Here is a 21,029-nt window from a genome sequence, read left to right as displayed (position 1 = left end):
AAGGCTTTGCTTTTCCCAAGCATCCTGCACTCTCTTACTTTTTTACATCTTTTTGTACATTAGGTTCCTTCTCTCTGAGTCGTCCTTCTCTTCTTCTATGTCTTCTTTTGGACATCTTTGTTGTTGGAAAATCCTCTATGTCACATTTCTGTGTCCTTGCTTTGTGTTCCCAAGGTCCCCTCTAGTCACACTACTAACACAAAGCATTCTGCACATCTGCTTTCCAGCCTGATTCCACCACTGGGCTGAGTGCCCCACACAGGTCTATTCAAAACACCTATGGAACAGTGTCTGGTGTGTAGTATGTTTTCAAAAGATACTGTTGAATGAGTGAATGAACAGACCCCCATGGATTCACAAGCATATGGCATCTTAATGGGCACATGTGCATAAGTATGTGTAAGGGTATTTGGGTGAAAAGAGGACCTTGAAAGTCTGCAGAATGGGTGGAAGAGGAGTACTTTATAAAAAAGTGATTATGTGTGTATATGGGAGTGAAAAAAACCGTGAGAGGACAGCCAACTGAACTGCAAGCTTGCGAATGTAGCTGTAGGGTCTGGAAGTGCACCTGTTAGTAGTGAGCAGTGAATGTGCGTGGTCCGCGTGTGTGAGAGAGCAAGAACTGCTGATGCAGCGACAGAATGAACCCCCTGATAGGGTCCGCTCAGCTGCTATCAATCCCACAGATCACCCTTCCTGAAGCAGAAGTAGCTGCATTATGTTCAGTTTCTGATCCTTAAACAGATCTTCTTTTTCTTGGCTAACCTCCCAGGCTGTAGGGTCAGGGCAAAGAGTAGGAATGAAAATGGTGAACTCTTTGGGGGTGCTGGGCTTTAAATGAATGTCTTCAGGTAACATTCTAACCTCTGCTTTAAAGAGAATTTGATGACTAAATGAAAGTCAATTTCTTCAGGTTCAAAGATCAAGTTCAAATTGTTATCCACCCTCTTCCCACCTGCCTGAGATTGAGGGTGGGATCCAGTGGTCATCTTGAAATAGTACAACAAATAGCAAAGAGAAAGAATAAACATTAACCAAGAGCAAGCAGGAAGAAGACAGAAAAATAATTAACAATTAGAGGGGTAGCTATATGCCAGGTACAATTCGGTTCTGGCAAATTCTCTCCTGCAAGCAAAAAGGATTTGGTTTTGTTTGCAAACTATCTGGTTTTCTCTTTCCTTTCATTTTTGAACCTAACATTCAGGTATCACCCAGGGTATCCAGGCTGAGGCTGGGGCTTGGTGGGCTCCGGGGCACTTGTCCTCTGCTGCCCTCTGCTGTCTGGGGAGGTGGAGGAGATGCCGCCCCCCCCCACCTTGCCCTCCCCCCCATCCTGGTCCAAGCCTCAGAGCTGCCACCTCCTCCTGTTTGAGACCAAGAGAAGCTGAGGCCCCTTCCACCCTCTCTGCCCCTCCCCAGAAGAACTGTGGGGGGCTGGAGGTGGAGATACTGTATGAGAAAGTGGCCAAGCCCTAGGAGAGGTTTCCAGTTGGCCAAGACCAGATCCCCACCCAGCCCCCACAGGTGGGTGTTCCGGGCATACCCTCCTGCCTTCCAATCCCTCCCTCTGCACAGATCCCTCTGGGAGGGAACAGGCAGCCAGGCTGTGGCAGGTTTCCGGTATTTTTTTTTTTTTTTCTCTTGGAAATGGAAACCCTCCTTCCGGCAAAGTGGCAGGAAGGCCAAGTCCCCAGGCAGCCCGGGCCAAGAACATTTCCGGAGAGCAGGTGGGAGGCCTCTGTCTGGGGACCACACTGAGTGGGTGGCAGAGTGGGCTGGGCCTGCAGCCTTCTTACCTGCTGTTGAATTTTTCAGGGTGTTTCTCTCTCATCACGTGGAATCTGTGTGCAATGGAAGCATCCTGAAAGTGAAAGCAGACCCCTGGTGAGTGCTCATGACTGTGCAATGTGGAGGGAAGGGACACACATGTGCCCTCACTGAATCATGCCAGCCCTGAGACTCCATCTCCGGGGGAGGCACCATGTCACAGCTGAGGCTCAACACCCCGTCTAAGGGGATGAGCTAGTGCCACCAATACTCCTAGAGCTTATGCCGGTTCACTCTGGAGGCCTTGCCCTTTTCACCCTGTCCCAGGCCCAGTGAGAAGCAGGATAGTTCAGGTGAGTGAAGGGGAAACTGCTGCCCTTGGGGGAGAGCGAGAGCCAGTGAGCAGTCAGAGAGCAGGAGCCTGCGTGCGGGGCCGAGTGTGAGTCTTTGGAAATGCCTTGCCATGTAACTCTTTTTTACAAAAAAGTTTGTTATTTTGGAAAATTTCGACTTACAAGAAGTTGCAAAAATGATACAGATTCCCTATATCCCTTTCATCCGGCTTCCCCCAAAGATATCATCTTACATGACTACAGTACGTTGTCAAAACCAGAACCCTGACATTGGTAGGTGCTTTTATATATTAATTCTTAATCATCTATACCAACAGGAACAATTAGTGGCATTGGATAACAAGCTTAGTAGATAATGCAAACCAGTATTAAACTTCTGCCTTCTGCCTTTTGATCATTCTACCTAAAGGACTCTCTCCAAGGCTAATAAGAGTCTCATCAGTACATCCTATGGGACAATTGACTGCCCTAGTAGCACATCCCTTTGTTGTACTACTGGCCACCTGCACCTCAGAACTCACAGTGGGGATGGCGCTCATGACACCATGCTTCTGGGTGCTCCAGCCTCTGACCAGAACTTCTCAGCCCTGAGTCCTCCGTGCAGCTCACCCTCCACATTGTGGGCCATCTCCTGAGTGCTTGTGCTTGTTCCCAGCCTCTAGATGCTGATGGTTCCTCAATGTACATCTCTAGAACCAGCCCTGAGCTTCAGACTTAAAACTGATTTCATCTTTCCTCCTTAAACTTGGTCTTCTGTCCTCATAAATGTTCTTATTTTTCAGCAGAAGAATGTAGAAGGCCCCTTCACGGTGCAGGCCCCATGCCAGCACATTGGGTGCAGGTGCTGGGCTTCAGAAATAAACACGCTAATTGGGCTGGAGATATGAGGGGTGACACAGAAACCAAGAAGTTGATTCAGATTTGCTCAAGAGCAAAAAATACAGAATCCATTTGCTGGAAGATGTGCCTAAAAGACACCTGAAATTCTATACAGTGAATTTTCAGCTAATGCATATTAATTCCATTTCTAATATGGAAATTTCTTTTTCTTTTTCTATTTAGAGACAGGGTCTCACTCTGTTGCTCAGGCATGACATAACTCACTGTAACCACAAACTCCTGGGCTCAAGTAATCTTCCTGCCTCAGCCTCCCGAGAAGCTGGGACTATAGGCACATGATACCAACCCAGCTAATTTGTTTTATTTTTTATAGAGACAAGGTCTTGCAATGTTGCCCAGGCTGGACTTGAACTCTTGGCCTCAAGCGATCCTCCCACCCTGGCCTCCCCAAATGCTGAGATTACAGGCATGTGCCGCTGTGCTCAGATATTTTTGAGTGTTGATTTTTTTTTTTTTAACATCAGAATGTATAGTTCAGTGAAGAAGCTTTTTTGAGCACGTACTGTGTGTGATGATCTGCAATTGGCATTGGAGTCACCCTATCAGCAACCTGCATTTGAAAAGTGGGGAGGGCAAGTCAAGAAGACAGGCTTATTTTGTGGTTGGTAAACATCGCTTGCTGAAACAGTCTTGAAAGTTTAACAATTAAACTCTAGCTATTGATTTATTTTTTAGTTTAAGACACAGTAAGAGCGGAAGGTCTTGGTGGGGCACCCAGTGGATGCATGGAGGAGGGTGCAGACCCCAGGGAGGCCTCTGCCCCCGCAGCCTGAGCAGCCTGCACTGTTTCTCCAGGCAGCAGAACTGGCTCCTAAGGGGTGCCCACCTCCCTCTCTCTGCGCGAGTTTCAGCAAACACTCTCAAGATTCATGTGACATTTGTCAAATGCTTCTCTAGTATTCAAGAAAACATTTCATCTACTTGTGTTCCTTTGAAGCACTAATTTTTTTTTTCTGCCAGAAACAAAAAAAATAAATAAATAAATAAAGGGAAAGAAAAAAGCAATCCATGTTGCTTGGCACGATTTGTACCTCATTACCCCCAATACTGCTGTGACTGGCTCCAAGTTTTTTTTATTTCTTCAGGATATGTACACAGGCCTCCTCCTGCATAGTTCTGATTGTCCTTGGTTTTTCCATAACTAGGTTTTTGCAAAGCTTCTTATCACAAAGACCAGCCTTTACGATATCATTAGATAAGTATGTGGTTCCTACTTTGACAATCCCTTGGCAAATACACAAAATAGCAAAGGTGAGTTGAGCAGCCCCTTTACTAAGTCTTAAAAAGGCAATGGTGGTAAAGACTGACCATATTTCTCTACCTGAGGATTAAAAAGAGAGTTAGGATTCACCTTTACTCTCTTGAGCTTCTCTGTGTCAGGCAATGGCCTGGACATATATTTACAATCAGTAGTGACTTTATTTGAATTTTGGAAACCAGGACTAAAACAGTTCAAACTCTTTCTTAATGATAATTACACCAAGGGGAAGATGAAAATTGCAAACCCATGGAAGCGATGATGGCATTTCTGACAGTTTCACTATCTGAGGTCATTTCTAGGAGGTGTGGGGTGAAAAGGAGATGATGGGAGGTGTGGATATGGGAATACTCTTTCCAGAACTAAATCTCCAAACACACGGTTGGACAAAGAAATGTGGGCCCCTTTCAAACATAAGCAGCAGTCATTGAGATTTTGAGATGTTGGAATGTCTAGGCCAGTGCTGTCCAATAGAAATATAGTGTAAGCCACATATGTAACTTAAAATTTTCTAGTAGCCGATAAAAATGTAAAAAGAAACAGATGAAGTTAATTTTAATAATGTATTTTAATTAAATCAGGATATCCCAAATATTATCATTATAACATGCAATCAATAAAAAATATTAAAATATCTCAAATTCTTTTTTTCTTTTTTTTTTTGAGTGTGTGTAGTAGTCATTTAGTCAATGTTTATTTGATAATTTTGATATTGGTCACAAAATCCATCAAATTCTTTTTTTCATATCACGTTTTTTAAATTTGGCGTGCGTCTTACACCTACAGCACATCTCAATTAGGGCAAGCTCCATTTCAAGTGGACAATACCCACGTGCGGCTAATGGCTACCATATTGGATAATGCAGGTCTAAGTCACTTTGGCAACTCATGGAGATAGAAAGATGGAAAGGAGACAGTAGGACAGATTAGTTGAAGTTTGGATTGTTATGAAGATTGTGGCAGAGTGGGCAATGGAAAAGACTGTAGACCCCTTGTCCAAGTCATTCCTCAGTGAGTCCCGTTGTCTTAGTACCTTCGTGGCCCTTACAGGTGACAGATAAGAACCTGGTGCTGAGAGATGCCAAACATTTGTGGGGAAAATGATGTCTTGTTGGACAAATTCCCTAATGGATAGGGGGCTTATCACTGTGGAAAACTTGGCTGTTGATATTTAATGACAATCTGCAAAGTGGAAAATGGTCCGTGGATCAGTGCAATGACTGTGGCCTCTCCTTGGCCCCTGGGCTCCCCAGCATCAGAAATAGATTTCACTGAATCAAGGGATTAACTGTTCACCCATCCTCAGTGAAAGTAGAGCCTGCGGGGAGTTCAGAGTTACACACCCCAGGAATTATTCCGTAGTTCCAAACTTCCTGTCACTGATACCTGGCCATCCTGACACTTCTGCTAATCCAAAAATAAAGAGCAGGGAGGAGCAGGCCAGAGAAGTCAGAGGAGGAAGTGGCGTTCTGAATGACTATGTCTAAAATCTCTTGCCAGTGGATATGATCCGTTAAAAGGACTGATAAGGCCAACTATCCTAGCTCCTCGCCAGTGGGCAGTGGGCATGTGGATGGGACGCAGCAGCAACGAGGCCGAGGTCCCTCCCTGGATGGGCCAGGAGGCTCTGCTTATTTGTTTCTCCATCTATTCAATGGGTTCTCCTGGCACTAAGGGAACCGAGTAAACTCATGAGAGCAAATTCTAACCCGCTGTAGCAGGGGTCATTGTCATCATCTTTATAAATGCAAGGCAGCAGACATTTGATATCAGCAAGACATTCCAGGTCCTTCAAAAGAGGCAAAGCTTTTGTGGGGCTCTCTTTGCCAAAGGAGTTCAACTCCATTTAATTGTCATAAGGAAGTAAAACTGGGTTGGTTTACATACCTACTTCTCCTCTTACAAAGTTTGGGAAGTCAAATAGGGAGCAAGACCTTCTGCAAATGTCAGCCCCAGACTCTGTTAGGGTTGCGTGTTGGTTACTTGTTTTCTCAAGAATTTCTCTTTCCAACTTTTAAAGAGCGAGCACACAAACCCTGCAAACGTTTTATTGAGAGAAGGCTAAGGGTACACCAATGAGATAAAAAAAAAACAGTCCTGCTTCTTCACTCTTCGGCAGGATAACATTAAACACGCCTAAGCTAAAGGTGTATGAAAAAAATAAAAGGAAGATAGGGTGAAGTTCTCATAATTTAAAAGTTGAATAGATTAGATTATTATAAGGCAGCCCAGGGCAGATAAATACCTTGACCACTGAGAGTGATGGAGATTCTGTTTATATGTGTTTCCTTGAGGGGCAATTAATTAGCTGGCCCTCCTGCTTGCCGCCCCCCCCTTCCTTCTTTCCTTTTTTCTGACTTATTTGTTAGAATAAATTAAAACCATGATTCCTGCTCAGTGTTGGCTCTTGGGTTTAGGGCCTGGCTATTTAGTCAAGGGGAAGTTGTCTATTCCTTTTGGTGAGTTAAATCCATTTGCTCAACAAATACTGAGAGCGCCATCTTACACAGGGCACTGTGTAGAGACAGACAGGGAGGTGTGGGGAAGCACGTGGTTTTTGTCAGCCAGAGCTGTGTGCGTGAAGAAAGGAAAGATGTGCGGCTGAAGATTCCAAAGGCAGCTGTGGCTGTAACCTGCTGTCTAGAAGTTCCTGGCAGCTCGGCCAGTCCTGCCGCCCAGCGCTGGCTTCCAGCTGGTTTCTGACAGGGGCTAGTTCTCCCCTCCGCTCTAGCTTCCCCTCCATTTATTTCAGTTCTGGTTTCTGTGCCTGTGAAGAACCACTTCCTTTGACCATTCTTCCCTGCTCTGATGGGTTGTCTTCACTCACTGAGGACTTGGTCAGGACTATCTGCATCACAATAATTTCAGGGCTTGTCAAAAATGCAAATTCCCAGACCTTGCCCAGACCCACTGAGTCAGAATATGAATCAGACTCTGTTGTGGGGGTGGAATTTGCATTTCTGATAAGGGGCGCTTGAGAGTTGTGGCACACTAAATTTTGCGACCCCTCCCCCGCAAGTGATATTGCGTTTGGCAGCATGAAGATGGAGGGGGCTACGCGGAGGCCTCGCTGGGGTCCGCTCCGCTGGCTCTGGAGCTCAAGCTGATTCCAGGCTCCCGCACTTACCAGCCTGGACTTCTTTCTGTATCTCTCTAAGCTTTGATTCCCTCTTACGAAACACAAAGGAATCATGACCGTATCTACCTATAGGGAAACTGTGTGGTGTGCAGTAGGTACTCAATAAACGTCAGCAAGTTATACTCTCATCACTACAGGAAAAAGACATAGGTCTTTTAAAACTGTGATAATGGGAGGTCCACGCTCCTGAACCTGGACCTGTCAGTCATGTCTGCAGACTGCATGTACTCCTGTCGGGGGACAGGAGCCCGAGTGGCTGGTCCAAAAAGGAGAGACGCCTTCGAGCGAGAAGAGGCGGGAAGGTGTGTGCATGGGTCACTGGAGGGAGCACCCAGAATAGATCTAGGGAAGGATGCCTCCCAGCTGAGGAGATCTTGGGGGGATACATCAGATTGGGGCACAGGAACCCCTAACTCACCCCTGGCTCCCTGGCTCCAATCTTTTAGAACCTGATCATGAGCCCAGGAAGGCCTATGCCTCTTTCTTCTGTTTTAGTAATAGAAAAAGAGCACTGGATTAGGAGTCAGAAAAAGAAGGCAAATCTTAATCTGAGTCTCTATTTCCTCGCTCATAAATTAGAGATAATAATGCCCTTCAGTGTAGTCATAAGAATCAAGAACATATTTGTAAATATGGTAAACTTTAAGTCCTTCTGTAAATATAAAGTATTATTATTTTGAATCCTTTCCTCTCTTGTGGTTCTCTTTCTAGCCTTATTAAAAAAATAAAACCCTTTCCCTAAATCTGCTGTCCCATCAAGCTACCTATCATTTCTCCTTCTATTTCCTTTTTGTTTTTTAAACCTCTGAACGTTTCAAAAGAGGCACAGGTGAGGATGGTTGAGGAGTGCAGGTACCACACAGCCTGGGCCCAGAGCCTTGGTCTGGAGGGATTCGTATGCATACGAAACCAGGCAGCATCATACCTAAGACAGGGAAACAGAGACAAAAGAGCCTGGCTCCAGAGTAAGGCACAGCCATGCGCATCCTAGTTCTATCCCTTATGAAGTGTCACCTATAAAATGGGGAAGATGGGGACAATGAGACCTGCAGGATTGCTGTGAGGACTATTAGTAGAATATATAAAGACTAGCACAATGGAGGACACACAGTAGGTGCTCAATAAATGCTAGTGTCTTTATTGCACCCCTCCCTCCCAAACCCCAGTTCTATTTATGGAAATGATTGATCCCTCCCAAACCCACCCTCCTGTCCACGACAGCCCGGGAAGCAGCACCTACCCAATCCTCCTCGGGCCACAGCTGAGTTCTGTGAAACAAACTGAACTGCACTAGATGTGCTGGGGGCTGGGGGTTGAAAGAGGAGCATATGCTGTTTGTGTGTGTGTGTGTGTGTGTGTGTGTATACGCATGTGTGTGCTGAGGGGCACAAGACATGTACATTAAACCAATCATTTCAATGTAATGCAGAGAGTGCACTGATGGGGTGAGCACAGGGCTGTGGGAAGACAGGAGGGGCAGGGCATCCAGCAGAGGGGCCAGCTGGGAGGAGACGCCCCCAGAGGGTTAGGAAGCACCTGGAGCGTGTGGAATGGAGTGGAGAGGAGGGGAGAGAATAGGAGAGAAGGCAACCTGAGTGCTCAGCCATCCAAGGCAGCTTGGGACCATGCAGTTCTCCCCAGAGGATCAGAATTCCTGATTCTGAAGCTCATGTGAGAGTTTCCTTCTGACCCCACCCCTTGGTTATTTCTTGGCGTTATTTTTCTATACCTGCTACAAATTACCCAAAGGGTAAATATGTCTTTTGAAAAACGTTCAGTCTTTTCTTGTGTTAGTTAAAATTATAGGGGAAAGAATTTCCTCCATAATCCAGGGGTGGGGGATGCAGTGGGGTGCAATCAGGGTGTCCACGTCCAGGCCAAATTTGAGGATGCTTGGATCCAAGTCAGGGCTAGGGGCAGATAGGACAGGTAGAGAGTAGGGACTCAGAGGGGACAATGGAAGACGGGAACCCTTCCTGGGCATTTCTCCTCCATGCAGAAAGGCAATCCTGACCAACTCACCACACCAATGGAGAAATAGTTGTTCATGATGCTGTATGGGACCTGGTCCCCGTTTTCCACCTCCTCTCTGGGGATGACTTCTAGATGCCAACGGTCCAGCATCACCAAGGGGCTCTGCTCAATCTCCTTCAGGATTTTTGTCAAGCTGCCCCCTTCGTAACCTGTGGATAGTGGCATTGCATTTGCCAGCAGAAAAGAAAGGCCGAGTTGTTGCTGATGCACAGGTAGCTGTCAGGGTAGGTAAGCCCATGGGCATCTGTGACCAGGGAACTCACTAGTGTGTCTCTGGGCCGAAGATGCTTATGTTCTCGAGCCACAGAGAAGGGGAGAACAATTGGGAGTAATTAGAAAGAGGCTGCAGTATTTGGAAGCTTGAGTAGCAGGGGCCGGGGAGAGGGTGCTGGCTAAGGGTGGCAGGCCTGTGTAGCTGAAGCTAGCCCTGGAGAATTGGTGGGCTGGATGGCAGCGAAGCTCTGCATGGGAGAATAGCAGATCCTTCGAGGACTGTGTCATGCGAGAGATGGCCCCTAGGGCTGCTCCTGCTTGCTCTGACCCTGCCTAGCAAGCATGAACCAATCTCTGAACACCGACCGCTGCCCTGCCTGGTCTTGAATCACTCTCTGAATTGATCAGCCATCTGGAGTCCCCACTCCTCTCTGGCTGCCAGACTAATCTGCCTGCTCCACATGTTGGGCTGAACTTCACTCTCTGGAGCATGGCTAGCTCCATGGGGGCTGCTGCAGTTTGCAAAGTTCCCCTTAGTTCCTTTGAGTTGCCCTATAAGCTGGTTACCACTCTGTGTTCCCCCTTAGGGTGAGTTCAAAATGAAAGCCCATAGCCTTGGGGGCCTAGGATAATCTGGATGCTCCAAGCAACTCTAGTAACTGGTGATGCGGCATTCCCATCTGCATTCTGAGTCCTAATTCAGAAGAAGATCAGTAATTTCATACAGAAAACACCTAAGTGAGCCCCTACTTGGATGAGTGCTGGGGATGGGACAAATGAGACTTGATCCTTACCCTAAAGTTGACTGTGTGCTGCTGGGGGCGGTGGGGGCAGCACCAAGCGGCTGGTTTCAGGATGACAGTAAATATGGAGCCCAGAAGAGGGGCTCCTATTCCAGACTCAGCATGGACGGGAGGGCAGAGAAAGGGTCACGGATTACATATGACTGCAGTGTTGAGTATTACTCTGTGCAGTGTGATCCACACAAGGGTAAGTTCAGCCTGGCTCTGTAGAGCATCTCTGTAAACTGGAATGCTTATCCCCAGCGTAGCGCCACTAGCAGGTGGACTCACCTCCTCCCCAGCGGAGACAACGGGCAAGGTCATTTCCTGTTCCAAGAGGCAGGACAGCCACTGGTGGATGCTTTGCCAAGTTGGCCTTATCTGCAACACATACAAAGGAACAGAGAACCATATACCATGGGGATTACAGAAAGGTCCAGTTATCTTTTTATCCCTGGTCTGATTGTTGGACCCCTCCATAGCAATTTTTGTTTAAATACCTCCTATGATGGGGAACACATTACTTCCTAAACTCATCTATCCGATCTGCAGTGTGTTAACCACTACAAATTGAGCTAAATGTGTCAATTTGTATTTCATATGGGAGCTAAATCTGTCTCCCTATAACTTGCACATGTTAATTCAAATTTCGTCCTAATTCTGTCCTTTGGGGTGGCAGCATACACCCCAAAGCATTAGTTTGTGTGTTTTTAGTCCTTAATGGTAACAGCACTTAGCCAATTTACCCCTCAGAGCAACCCTGCAGGGCATTATTCTCCTCCTAGTAGATGAAGAAAATGAGGTTCAAAGAGGGAAAGGAATTCCAGAGCCAGGATCCAAAACCCAGATCTCTGTGGCCCCAAGTCCCTTCTCCTCCCTTCAGGGGCGAGGCAAGTGCACAGGTTAGTAAAACAGGTGGGCCTAAGACACTAGGGAGTGGTGGGGCATCTGGAAAATTGAAGATGTTCACTTAAAGCCATTTAAGTTTAAACGTTTAAAAGCTAACATTGGTTAAACAAGCAAAACCCTTAGGAGTTATTTGGCACCCACATACCAGTTTGTCACTTCCACCACCTCTTAGAATTGCCAACACACAGATTCCTAATCTTTTCTCCCTTGATGGTTGTGGGGCATGTTTTCATCTGGCTACAGATGTACAGCAGCATGTGGTCTGGGCTGGAAAGAGGAAGAGGGAGGCACAGGCACCCGCTGGTCTCCAGGGGCTGCCATTTACATAAGATCCCAGCGCGTGCATGGTGCCCCTGGATGTGTGCAATGTGCTTTGGGGGAGAAGTGTGACTCAGCAGGTGAGGCTCAAGCTAAGGCTGACCCGGCAAAGTGGGAGCTCATAGGTCCTCCAGGTTGTGTGACATGTGCCTGAAGTGGCTGAGCTCAGGCAAGACCCCAGGTGAGATTATTACTGGAAGGGTTGAGATGGACAGTGGAGCAGTGCAATGGATGTTGTCATTGTTCCCAGGTCAGATGATTCGAGTTATGCCTCCCTGCCTTTGCACATGCTGCTCCCTTTGCCTGGAAGGCTCTTGTTTCCTAGGTCTGCCCCTTCCTCTTGTGGTCCCACCTCAGCAGGTCAACCATCCGCACAGTGTTGAGACTGGACTCCTGTAGGTCATCCTAGGTTCTTCCCTCTCCCTCACCCATCCATGCACACATCACTCTGTAAGCGCTGCCTCCTAACAGATCCAGGCAATCTCTTCTCTCCATCCCCATGGCGACGCCTGAGTGTGGGTATGATTCCTTCCCACTGGTATTGCTGCAAGAGCCTCCTCTCTGCTCTCTCTGCCTGCAGTTCCACCCTCCTCGTGTGTCTTCCACACTTCCACCCAGGAGGGGCAATCTGTGGGCTGCAGCCCTCTCATGTTAGCCCACAGCTTTCTCATCTGTGTGGCTCCCCGTGACCCTGTAACCTGCCATGCTAGGCCTCAGGACCCAGGCTCTGCCTCTCTCCCTAGCCCATCCTCCTGCATGTCCTGCCTCCCACTCAACATGGCAACCCTTGCAAGTGCTTTCACTTCCTTGAATCACAGAGCTCTCTGTTGCTCAGCTCAGAAGCCGCCTCTGGGAGGCCCTCCCTGGTTGCCACGGTCTGGACCTGGGGCCTCTTCAGAATGTTCTCTTAGCACCAGAAATGACCTCCTCACACTCTCTTGCAATTGTCTACTTGTTTGCTCCATAACCTCCCAGGGGAGCTGGGTCTCATCCCCACACGCACCGACTGAAGCTACTGCCTGCTAGATGTGGTGCCAGGTGCTGCAGCTCTGACAGCGAGCAAAAAAGCCATGGCTCAGGCTCTCACGGCGCTTACAGCCCAGGGGGAGAGACAGATATTAATGAGATCTTCATGGGGAAAATGCACCATTTCACATTCCTGTTGGAAAGGAGAGGAGCACGGTTGTATAATAAGGTGACTGAGGCCAGCAGGTGTGTCAGGGGAGGCCCCTGAGGAAGCCACACTTCCACTGTGATCTAGAATGGAAGCTGACCAAGCAAAGGCTGGGGCAACATTCCTGATGGTAGGAGCAACTCGTGCAAAGGCCCTGTGGTGGGAGGGAGACTGGTGTGCCCAAGGGTCAGAGAGGGCAGGAGTCTAGAAGGAGAGGGATGGAGGGATGGAATATGGCTGGAAGGGTGGGCAGTGGATGGCTGCCCAGGGCCCCCTAGATCACCTGAAATGCTTTTGTCTTTATCTCAATAATGGGAAGCCACTGATGTGTTTTCCCCATATCATGAAGCCACTGGCATTCAGGAAAAACTGCTCTGGCTGCAAGGGAAAAACAGATCAAAGAGGGGACCACAGTGTGGCGCTGGAGAGCACTGAACAAGTGCTCACGTGGTTGTGGAATGAATGAATGAATGAACACATTATGCAGTTATTCTTTTTACCTCTGCTTTTTTTCTTTGGGCCACTAACCTGTGAAAAAACCTAATATTTCTTCCGCCTCACGTCATCTTCTTTCTTTCTGTTTGAGCAGCTTCTATCACCTGTGTCCTCTGCAGATGAATTTGATAAAACTTATCACCAAAGTCTACTTTTTCCCGCCCGATGGAGAGGGAGCCATGCAAGTAGCCCCACACTGCAGCCCTCCACCCTCTGCGGATCAGCTTTTCCTTCCTTGGCTCCGGAGGACTCCTCCCTCCTCCCACAACTCCAGAGCCTGAGGTGACAGGAGAGAGTGGGTGGCTGCTTGGCAAGGCTGTGTCCATGGCAACCAAAGCGCCTGGGGGTGGGGGAGCAGAGGGTGGCAGGTGTGCAGCCTTCTCACCCCTCCAGGTGGTCTCTTCACACTCCCCACAGGCCCAGCTTTCCCTGCCCCCCTCAGGGTCTAGTCCTGGCCCACCCTGACTCCTCCTTCCTCTCATCTCCCACATCCAGTCTGTCAGCAAGTTCTGTTCCCTCCACCTCCCAAAGATGTCTGTCCAGAGGCTGGCCACTTTTCACCACCCCTCTGTTTCCACCGTAGTCCGAGCCTGGTCATCTCTCCCTTGGATTGCTGCAGTGGCCTCCTAGCTGGTCTCCTGCTTCTACCCTTTTCTCTTAATCTGTCACATCCCTCCTTTGCTCAGAACCACCCAGTGTCTTGCGGCTCTCCCCGTATAAAAGCCATATTCCATATAGTGTCCTCTATGTCCCAGTGACTTCTGCTTCATGCCCCGTCACTCTCCTCGCATCCGCTCTGCACTGGCCACCCTGGCCTGCTCCCAGCCCAGGGCCTCTGTCCTTGCTGTTCCTTCTGTAGGCATTGCTCTTCCTCGGGCATCCACAGGGCTCACCCCTCCTCCAGGTCTCCATGCAAATGTCATCTTTGCCCCTTCTCTGCTATATTTTTTATCACCTTCTGACATACTGTATGTTTCACTTATTTCATCGTGTATTGCCTGTCCCTTTGCTCTAGAAGGTAAGCTCTATGAAAGCAAATTTTTGTGTTCGTTCATTGCTGTGTCTTCAGTGCCTTGAGGAGAGCTGGGCACATACAGGTGCACAGGCAGCATCTGTGGAATGCAGGATGGGAAGACTGAAGCAGCCCAGGGCTCATTGCTCTGGGCTCAGTCTCTGACTTTGATGACTGCCCTGCCAGTGCTTCCCTTGCCTGCTTTCCTGGCCTTGTGTTCCATGTTGCAGGGTTCATCTGGGTTTTCTAGGGTTAGACCTTCAATACACCCCCATCCCAGAATTGCACAGAGTCAGTGTTCATCACTTACTGGGGCCGACGTGTCCAGGGACATACAGATCCAGGCAGAGCTGGGCTAGAACTCAGGCCTCCAGATTCCCAGCCTGGGTGCCCCCTGCTGCCCTTTTTATTTAGGTGTATTGGACACAGTCCAGTGTGGCCCTTTTTGCTTGCACTGATCTGTGCTTTCCAGATGGGCTTTCTGGACTGAGGCCCTAGGTGTTCATCTCAAGAGGATTTGCCCCGGGCTATGCATCTATGCCGACTTCTCCGGTCTTGACCCACCATGGATCTGTCTGGCGTCCCAGTCCTGTCCCTACCACCCCCCACCTCCCACCAAATCTGGTCTGTCCTGTCACTGCCCAAACTCCAGCCACGACAGATATGTTTTTGAGGCAAGGCCTGAAGCTAAACTATTATCTGTGTGTCTGTGGGAATCTTTCCATTGTCTTATTTCTTCGTTTTTTTCGGTCCAAAGCAGATATTTAGTGGAGCATTGGCCCAAGGGTGGATACAAGGATGAACAAGACAGGGCTCCACTCCTCTTTTTTATTGCCTTCTGCTGACTTTAAGTATGCTTACTATAAATAAACAGTAAAGGCCCTCCCAATCCATGCTTACCAATGCAATCCAAGATCCAGCCAACTGTCCCATCTCCTCCGCAGGCTAAAACACGGAAGTCTGGAGTATCACGGAAAAAGTTCAATCTGGGAAGCAGAAGAAAGGCTAAAATGGGCTTGTTGACTAGGGTGTGGCTGACATTTGATCCTTGTTGAGTCAGAGTCTCTTCTGTTCCCTAAAGGGAGGTTAAGACCTTGATTCCTTTTGGGGTTGAAAGGGTCTCTTAACATTCTGAAATCAGAACTTACAATGCAGTGCCATTGAATTTGGGGAAAAAATCCCAGGCAGCCTCCTTGTATGCGGAGACTCTGACTCAGCATTCAACACAAACAGAAAACGGTTTTCTAGAAACTGTCTACCAGTTGTGCAGAGGGATCCATAGTTTGTGACCCTTTAAGCTGAAGGTCAGTACTTAACCCTTCAGAGCAGGGCTCTGCACCTGAGGTCCATCAACCTCCAAGGGGTCTGTGGATTCAGAGGGCCATGAACTTGGAGGAGAAGACATTACATTCTTATTTCTCTAAGTTCTAACTGAAATTTAGCATTTCCTTCAGTTGTGAATGTAGGCAACAAATCACAGAGCTACTAATGACTCCTGTGACTTTGTCAGCAGTCAGCATTGCAACCGTGTTACTGTTGCACACAGCATGGCAGATAGCTCCTACTATTTATCGTTTCTGCTCCTCACTGCTTAGAATTTACAGTAGTTATTAGACCTGCTTTGGGATCTTGCTATTTAATGCACTGGTAAAGCACAAATATTCCCATATCACAAATTTGTTTTTTAATGTTTTAATAACTATTTTTCAATATAATTAGTTTCCCTGGTTATCCTATATTATTTCATTTTATGCATTAAGAAATATTCCAAGAACGGGTCCAATAGGCTTTACGGACTGCCAAAGGGGTTCCTGGCACAAAAAGGTTAATAGCCTCTCCTTTGGAACAAATGTAACCTGTGAACCCCTGGGGTTGAGACTTGGGAAGCTGAAGGTCAGCGCTTCCCCTTTGCCCAGCCTGGTGATCTGAGAAGACCCCTGGGGATCTCAGAACCACAGATGCACGTGTAGGAAAATTAACATTCTTTCTCTTCCACTTCTCATGCAGAACTCTGCTCTCCTGTGGGAAGTGAATTCCCAAGGAGGCTCCCTTTGCTAGACAGCCCGGCTGATTACAGAGTGACATGCACATCAGAGACACCCAGGGCACATCAGGCCTGGAAGTAGACACCTGCCTTGTCATCAGAGTGAAAGCAATTCAGGGTGGATGCGGTTAAGCTAGAGGACTGTTTTCAAGTATTGCGAGTGGGCTTTAAAGGTGCCCGTGGGTGGCTGCTTGGTCACAGGTTATGCTACACAGCAGCAAATTGCAGTCACCGCGACTGTGATGGCAACTGCAGCAGGACAGGTGGGCTCTGTTCTGAAATTAGTTTTACAAGTAAATCATGGCAAGCGTACTGAATTCACACTTACGTTTCTTTCCCCTTTGAACTGGGTCTTGTACTACTACTGCCATAAATAACAGTTTTGTGTCAGACATCCAAAGACGGGTCAGAGTCCCTTTTTCCCAGAAGGGCTGGTCCTTACTCCAGCCCTTCTGAGGGGTCTTGCTCAACCCAGAGTAGAAATTCTGGTTAGGAGATTAGGGAAAGTGGCCTTGTGCTGGGAAATCGCAGCCCGGCGTGCACAGAGACAGCCCCGGGGCCGGCACTGGCCAGCAGATGGCTCTAGTGCGCCAGCTCGGGCTGGGAGGAGGCCCGGCCTTCCCACGCCTTCCAGCCCAGGTGCTGGAGGGGCCTCCGATTCAGGGCCCCGCAGCTCACCGCGTTGGCCCCTGGCACAGGCACCGGCTCCTCCCAGCAGACCTCTGGGCAGTGGCAGGAGGAGGAGGGCCGGGAGGAGCATAACAACCTCAAAATTGGATAATCCAGAAAAGAAAAACGATTCTCTCGAATAACCAATTGTCTTGATCCTAAAATGTCCCCACAGTGGAATACATGGCAGAACTCTGAGTCACTGCACAGATTTCCAAACTGCTGACTGACAAGTGATAAGAAAACTCTTTCTCCTTCCTGATGATTCAGTAGGAAGATACCAGCTAATGCAGCCTTGCAAATAAGTTAAAATAATTTACCAGCTTGCTCTTGCTGTCAATGAAATCAATGGTATGTGCAGTTTTCTCCTCTTACAAAATCAACAACTTTTTCTGGGATCAGGCACAGGAGGGCCATAGCGGGTGTCCCAGGCATCTCCAGGAGTAAGAGGAGGATGTGAGAAAAAGAGAAAGAAGGCAAAATGGTAGGAAAGACGAATCGAGAGATGAAAGATGGAAAAGGTGCCAAAAGAAGGGCATCTTCATTAGAAATTAAAAGGGTGTGGGGAAATAAAGGGTAAAGATCATTATCTTCATACCCTGGAGTAGGCCCCCCGTTGTCCAGGCTGAAAACTTGTTTGGGGTTGAGCAGATAGTGGAATTTCCGAAGAATTCTATGGGGAAAAAAGAAAAGGAGAGAGAGAGACAGACAGACAGAGAGGGAAAATGTCATCGTGGGAAGTCACATTGGGGCAAACAGCTCTTTAAGGTCCATTTAAACTTGAGAAAGGAGAATGATGCATGAAGACCCTGACATCATCCATGTTGTGTCCCCCTGGTTCAAGGCTGCCCCGCCATTCAAGGCTCTACCCTCTAACCCTGGGAGCATCACCTCTTACAGAGAGGACAGGGCAGAGAAGTCCAGAGGACAGAATTTTCATTCTAAAGCTTTTTCCTCCACAGAGACCTCCCAAATGTTCTGTATGGTCTAGGCAAGATGATTCTGCCCTTTGTGGACTGTACAAAGGCATCAAAGCATCCTAGAGAGAGGCCCCCTGCAGTCCTGGGATGACGAGGAAAGGCAGGAGGTGGGGTTGGGGCAGGGAAGGCTGAGAGCCAGTGGCCACAACCAGGCTTGGTTTCCAGGCTCCAGCTTTAGACTAATCAGGTCAGGTGGGGAGGGATGTCCTGCCCCTTAGACTGGGGTGGGGTCCTCATAGTTCTTGCTTTAACCCTACTAATCATTATTTTTTTAACCTGGATTCCAGATCACTGTGCCATGTGTTCATAGCCCCAGAACTAAACAGTCCTGGGCAGGGAGCAGAAGCTTCCATACCCCTGCTGCCTCTTCCCTCCCACCCTGTTTAGCAGTCTCCAGCTACCAGCAAACGAATGAGGTGGATGCCCTGCCTTCTGAGGGGTGGGTGTGGCCAGGAGGTCCTAATGAGTGGGTCCTGCCACATCTCCAAGAAAACACTTGGCAGGCTGGGAGGGAACAGGCATCTCAGAACTTGGTTTGACCCTGAGAGTTTTAATGATGGCTCAAGTGGCAGGCCCATGTCTATTCTCAGCCTCAAAATAACCCTGTGAGAGGAGGAATTATTACTAATTTTATCCCCATTTTGCAGAGGAGGAAACTGAGGACCAGAGACATGAAGTCACTTGGGCTAAGTACTGAAGTGGCAGGTGGCAGTGCTGGGGTGGAGTCTGCCTGTCACCACTGTCTGATCTGTTATGGTTGAGGGGAGGAGAGGCCCAAATCTTGAAAGAGAAGAGAACATACCTTTCTCCTTGTCTCCCTCCACTCTTGGGGTTCACCAAGACCAGCAGGGGGTGGGTACCCGGGGTGGGGATGATCTTATACTTAAAAGATAAAAGAAAAAGAAGTTAGCTGTGCTTCATTCAACAGGAGGGGTGAGATGAGAGGTGATGCCAAGGCAGCTTTGGAGAGGTGACGGGAGTGGTCCCAGGCATGGAGGACAGGAGGTTAGGCCGGCAGGTCTAGGTCTTTGCCCATTGGCTGAGATTTCTGAGGGGCTGAGCAGCTACGTGTCTCCAGCTTGAGTGGCCTGTAAGTAGTGCCAATGGCAACGAGGGCTTGAGGTTGGGGTCAGAGATGGGGCAATGCTGCTGTAGCTTCAAATCATTCAACAATGGTGTGGCATTGTGCCCACAGCACAAGATTACATTTTGTGAGAGACAACTGAATACCATGTGAGGAGGTATGGCCATCTGATCATGCACATAGATAACACTCACAGAGTGAACCATCACTTCCACCCTGGCACCTTCCAAGTGCACATTTCCAGCCCCAATTTTCCTCCTGAGCCCTGGTCCCACATTTCTCACTGCCCACTGGGTACCTTCAGCTGAAGGCTCGCCATCAGTACAAACTCAACATGCCTCAAGCCTGACCCATCTTCTCTCCCCAGAGCACTCGTCCTCTCTCCTGGCGTGCTGTTTCTGTCAAAGGTGTTCATTCAGTCATCCGGGGAGGATCTTGTCCTGCCAAGCCTTTCCCTGGAATGTCCCTTTATCTCTGGCAGCTGTCACAGTCTTATGCTGCCCAGGCCTTTCCTAGCTCAGGTAAGTCCTATCTGCTGCCCCCACGCAATTCCTTCCCAGGGAATCAGGGCAGCCACACCACTCCTGCTTAAAAACTCTCTAATGACACCTCATTGCCCAGAGGATAAAATCCAAAGCTCCTAACCTGGCATCCAAGACCTTTTCAGTCCAGCCCCATTCTGTTGCTACTTCCTAATTCTTCCTAACCTTCAGCTGCAGGTCCAGCCAAGCCCTGCCCTTGCTCCTGTAGTGAGTGAGTCTCCTGCATTCCTACCGTGTGTCTGCTCATGCTGGTTTCTTCTCCTGCTCCATGCCCTGAGAGGCCCACTTCTTTCTTTGTAACCTCTTAAAAAATGTCTTATCTTCAATGCCCAAATCAAGAGCCTCCTCCCCTATGAAGTTTCCCATGATCATTGCAACTAAAACTATTGCACTTATCTTCTGGAGTTTCTTTTCTTGTTTATTTGTGTTAATATATATATTTTTGCTTTCTTAGGTAAATGTCTCAAGACATCAACTGGATTTTAAATGCATCAGGAGCAGGATGGGAGTGTGTGTATAACCCTCCTACCAAGGACCGAATAGCAGCAGACACGGGAGTGGATGCTCAATGAGTATTTGTGGACCAGTTGAAGGACACTGATGCAGCTCTGTTCCATACTCACTGTCTAATGCCTGCTTTTCCAGGTCTCAAACTAAAGATCCAGAAAACACAGGGCCATGTTGTTTGAAAAGGACAGAAGCATTCTTTATGATTTTAAAAAATTCTCTCAACTGCCTAGGCCAGGGTGACTGTTCATGTGACACCCAAAAGTATCTCGGAGCCTGAGGAATAATCCCTTACCTCTGGGGATGACATCCAAGACATTTAACAACCAACCTGTACAGCATGGGCACCGCCCAATCAGAATGGATGCAGGACAAGCAGATGGATGCCTGCTGTAAACAACTGGTGTCATGACATGCACGTGTGTGCGTGTGTGTGTGCGTGTGTGTCTCCACCTGACTTTCTGCCCTTCTAGGTGTCTAGAGCCTTCTCACACACTGAGTTTCTCCCATCATCATACCTTATGTTTTAATTTTTAATACGCACTAATCTGCATGTTCTCATTCAATCTTATAGCACCTCTGGGAGGCGGGCAGTGCAGGAATTGCTACGGTCTCCTTTCAAACAAGGGAACTTAGGCTCAGAGGCAGATGAGAAGGCCTTAGTTTCCTATTTCCTTTGCTAGTACTCTTTGTACCTCACCAGGCTGCCTCTCCTGCATTCCTTGGAGTTCTGTGTAAGGCACAAAAAAAGATGTTCATTGGTGAACCCAAGTAAAAATGAGTTGTTAAATATATACACACTTAAGGATTAAGAAGAATTTTTGGATCTGGTTAGCTTCATTTTAGCAG

General features: G+C 48.1%; 1 protein-coding gene across 4 annotated transcripts in view; it reads right to left on the bottom strand.

Annotated features, from left to right (window-relative positions):
• DGKG (diacylglycerol kinase gamma) overlaps positions 1–21,029 on the bottom strand; it is a 181,833-nt gene that overhangs the window by 81,588 nt on the left and 79,216 nt on the right. For 3 of the 4 annotated variants that reach the window (XM_069472806.1, XM_069472808.1, XM_069472809.1), the window contains 6 exons: positions 18,850–18,929; positions 17,666–17,740; positions 15,255–15,340; positions 10,738–10,827; positions 9,440–9,600; positions 1,797–1,861 (listed from right to left, as the gene is read on the bottom strand). In XM_069472806.1, coding sequence (XP_069328907.1) covers positions 1,797–1,861; positions 9,440–9,600; positions 10,738–10,827; positions 15,255–15,340; positions 17,666–17,740; positions 18,850–18,929 — 557 coding nt within the window. The remainder of the gene's footprint in view (positions 1–1,796; positions 1,862–9,439; positions 9,601–10,737; positions 10,828–15,254; positions 15,341–17,665; positions 17,741–18,849; positions 18,930–21,029) is intronic. The other variant, XM_069472807.1, reaches the window with a different exon arrangement.

Source organism: Eulemur rufifrons, chromosome 7 (assembly GCF_041146395.1).
Source record: "Eulemur rufifrons isolate Redbay chromosome 7, OSU_ERuf_1, whole genome shotgun sequence".
Lineage (NCBI taxonomy): Eukaryota > Metazoa > Chordata > Mammalia > Primates > Lemuridae > Eulemur > Eulemur rufifrons.
This window is presented reverse-complemented; position numbering and strand designations above follow the sequence as displayed.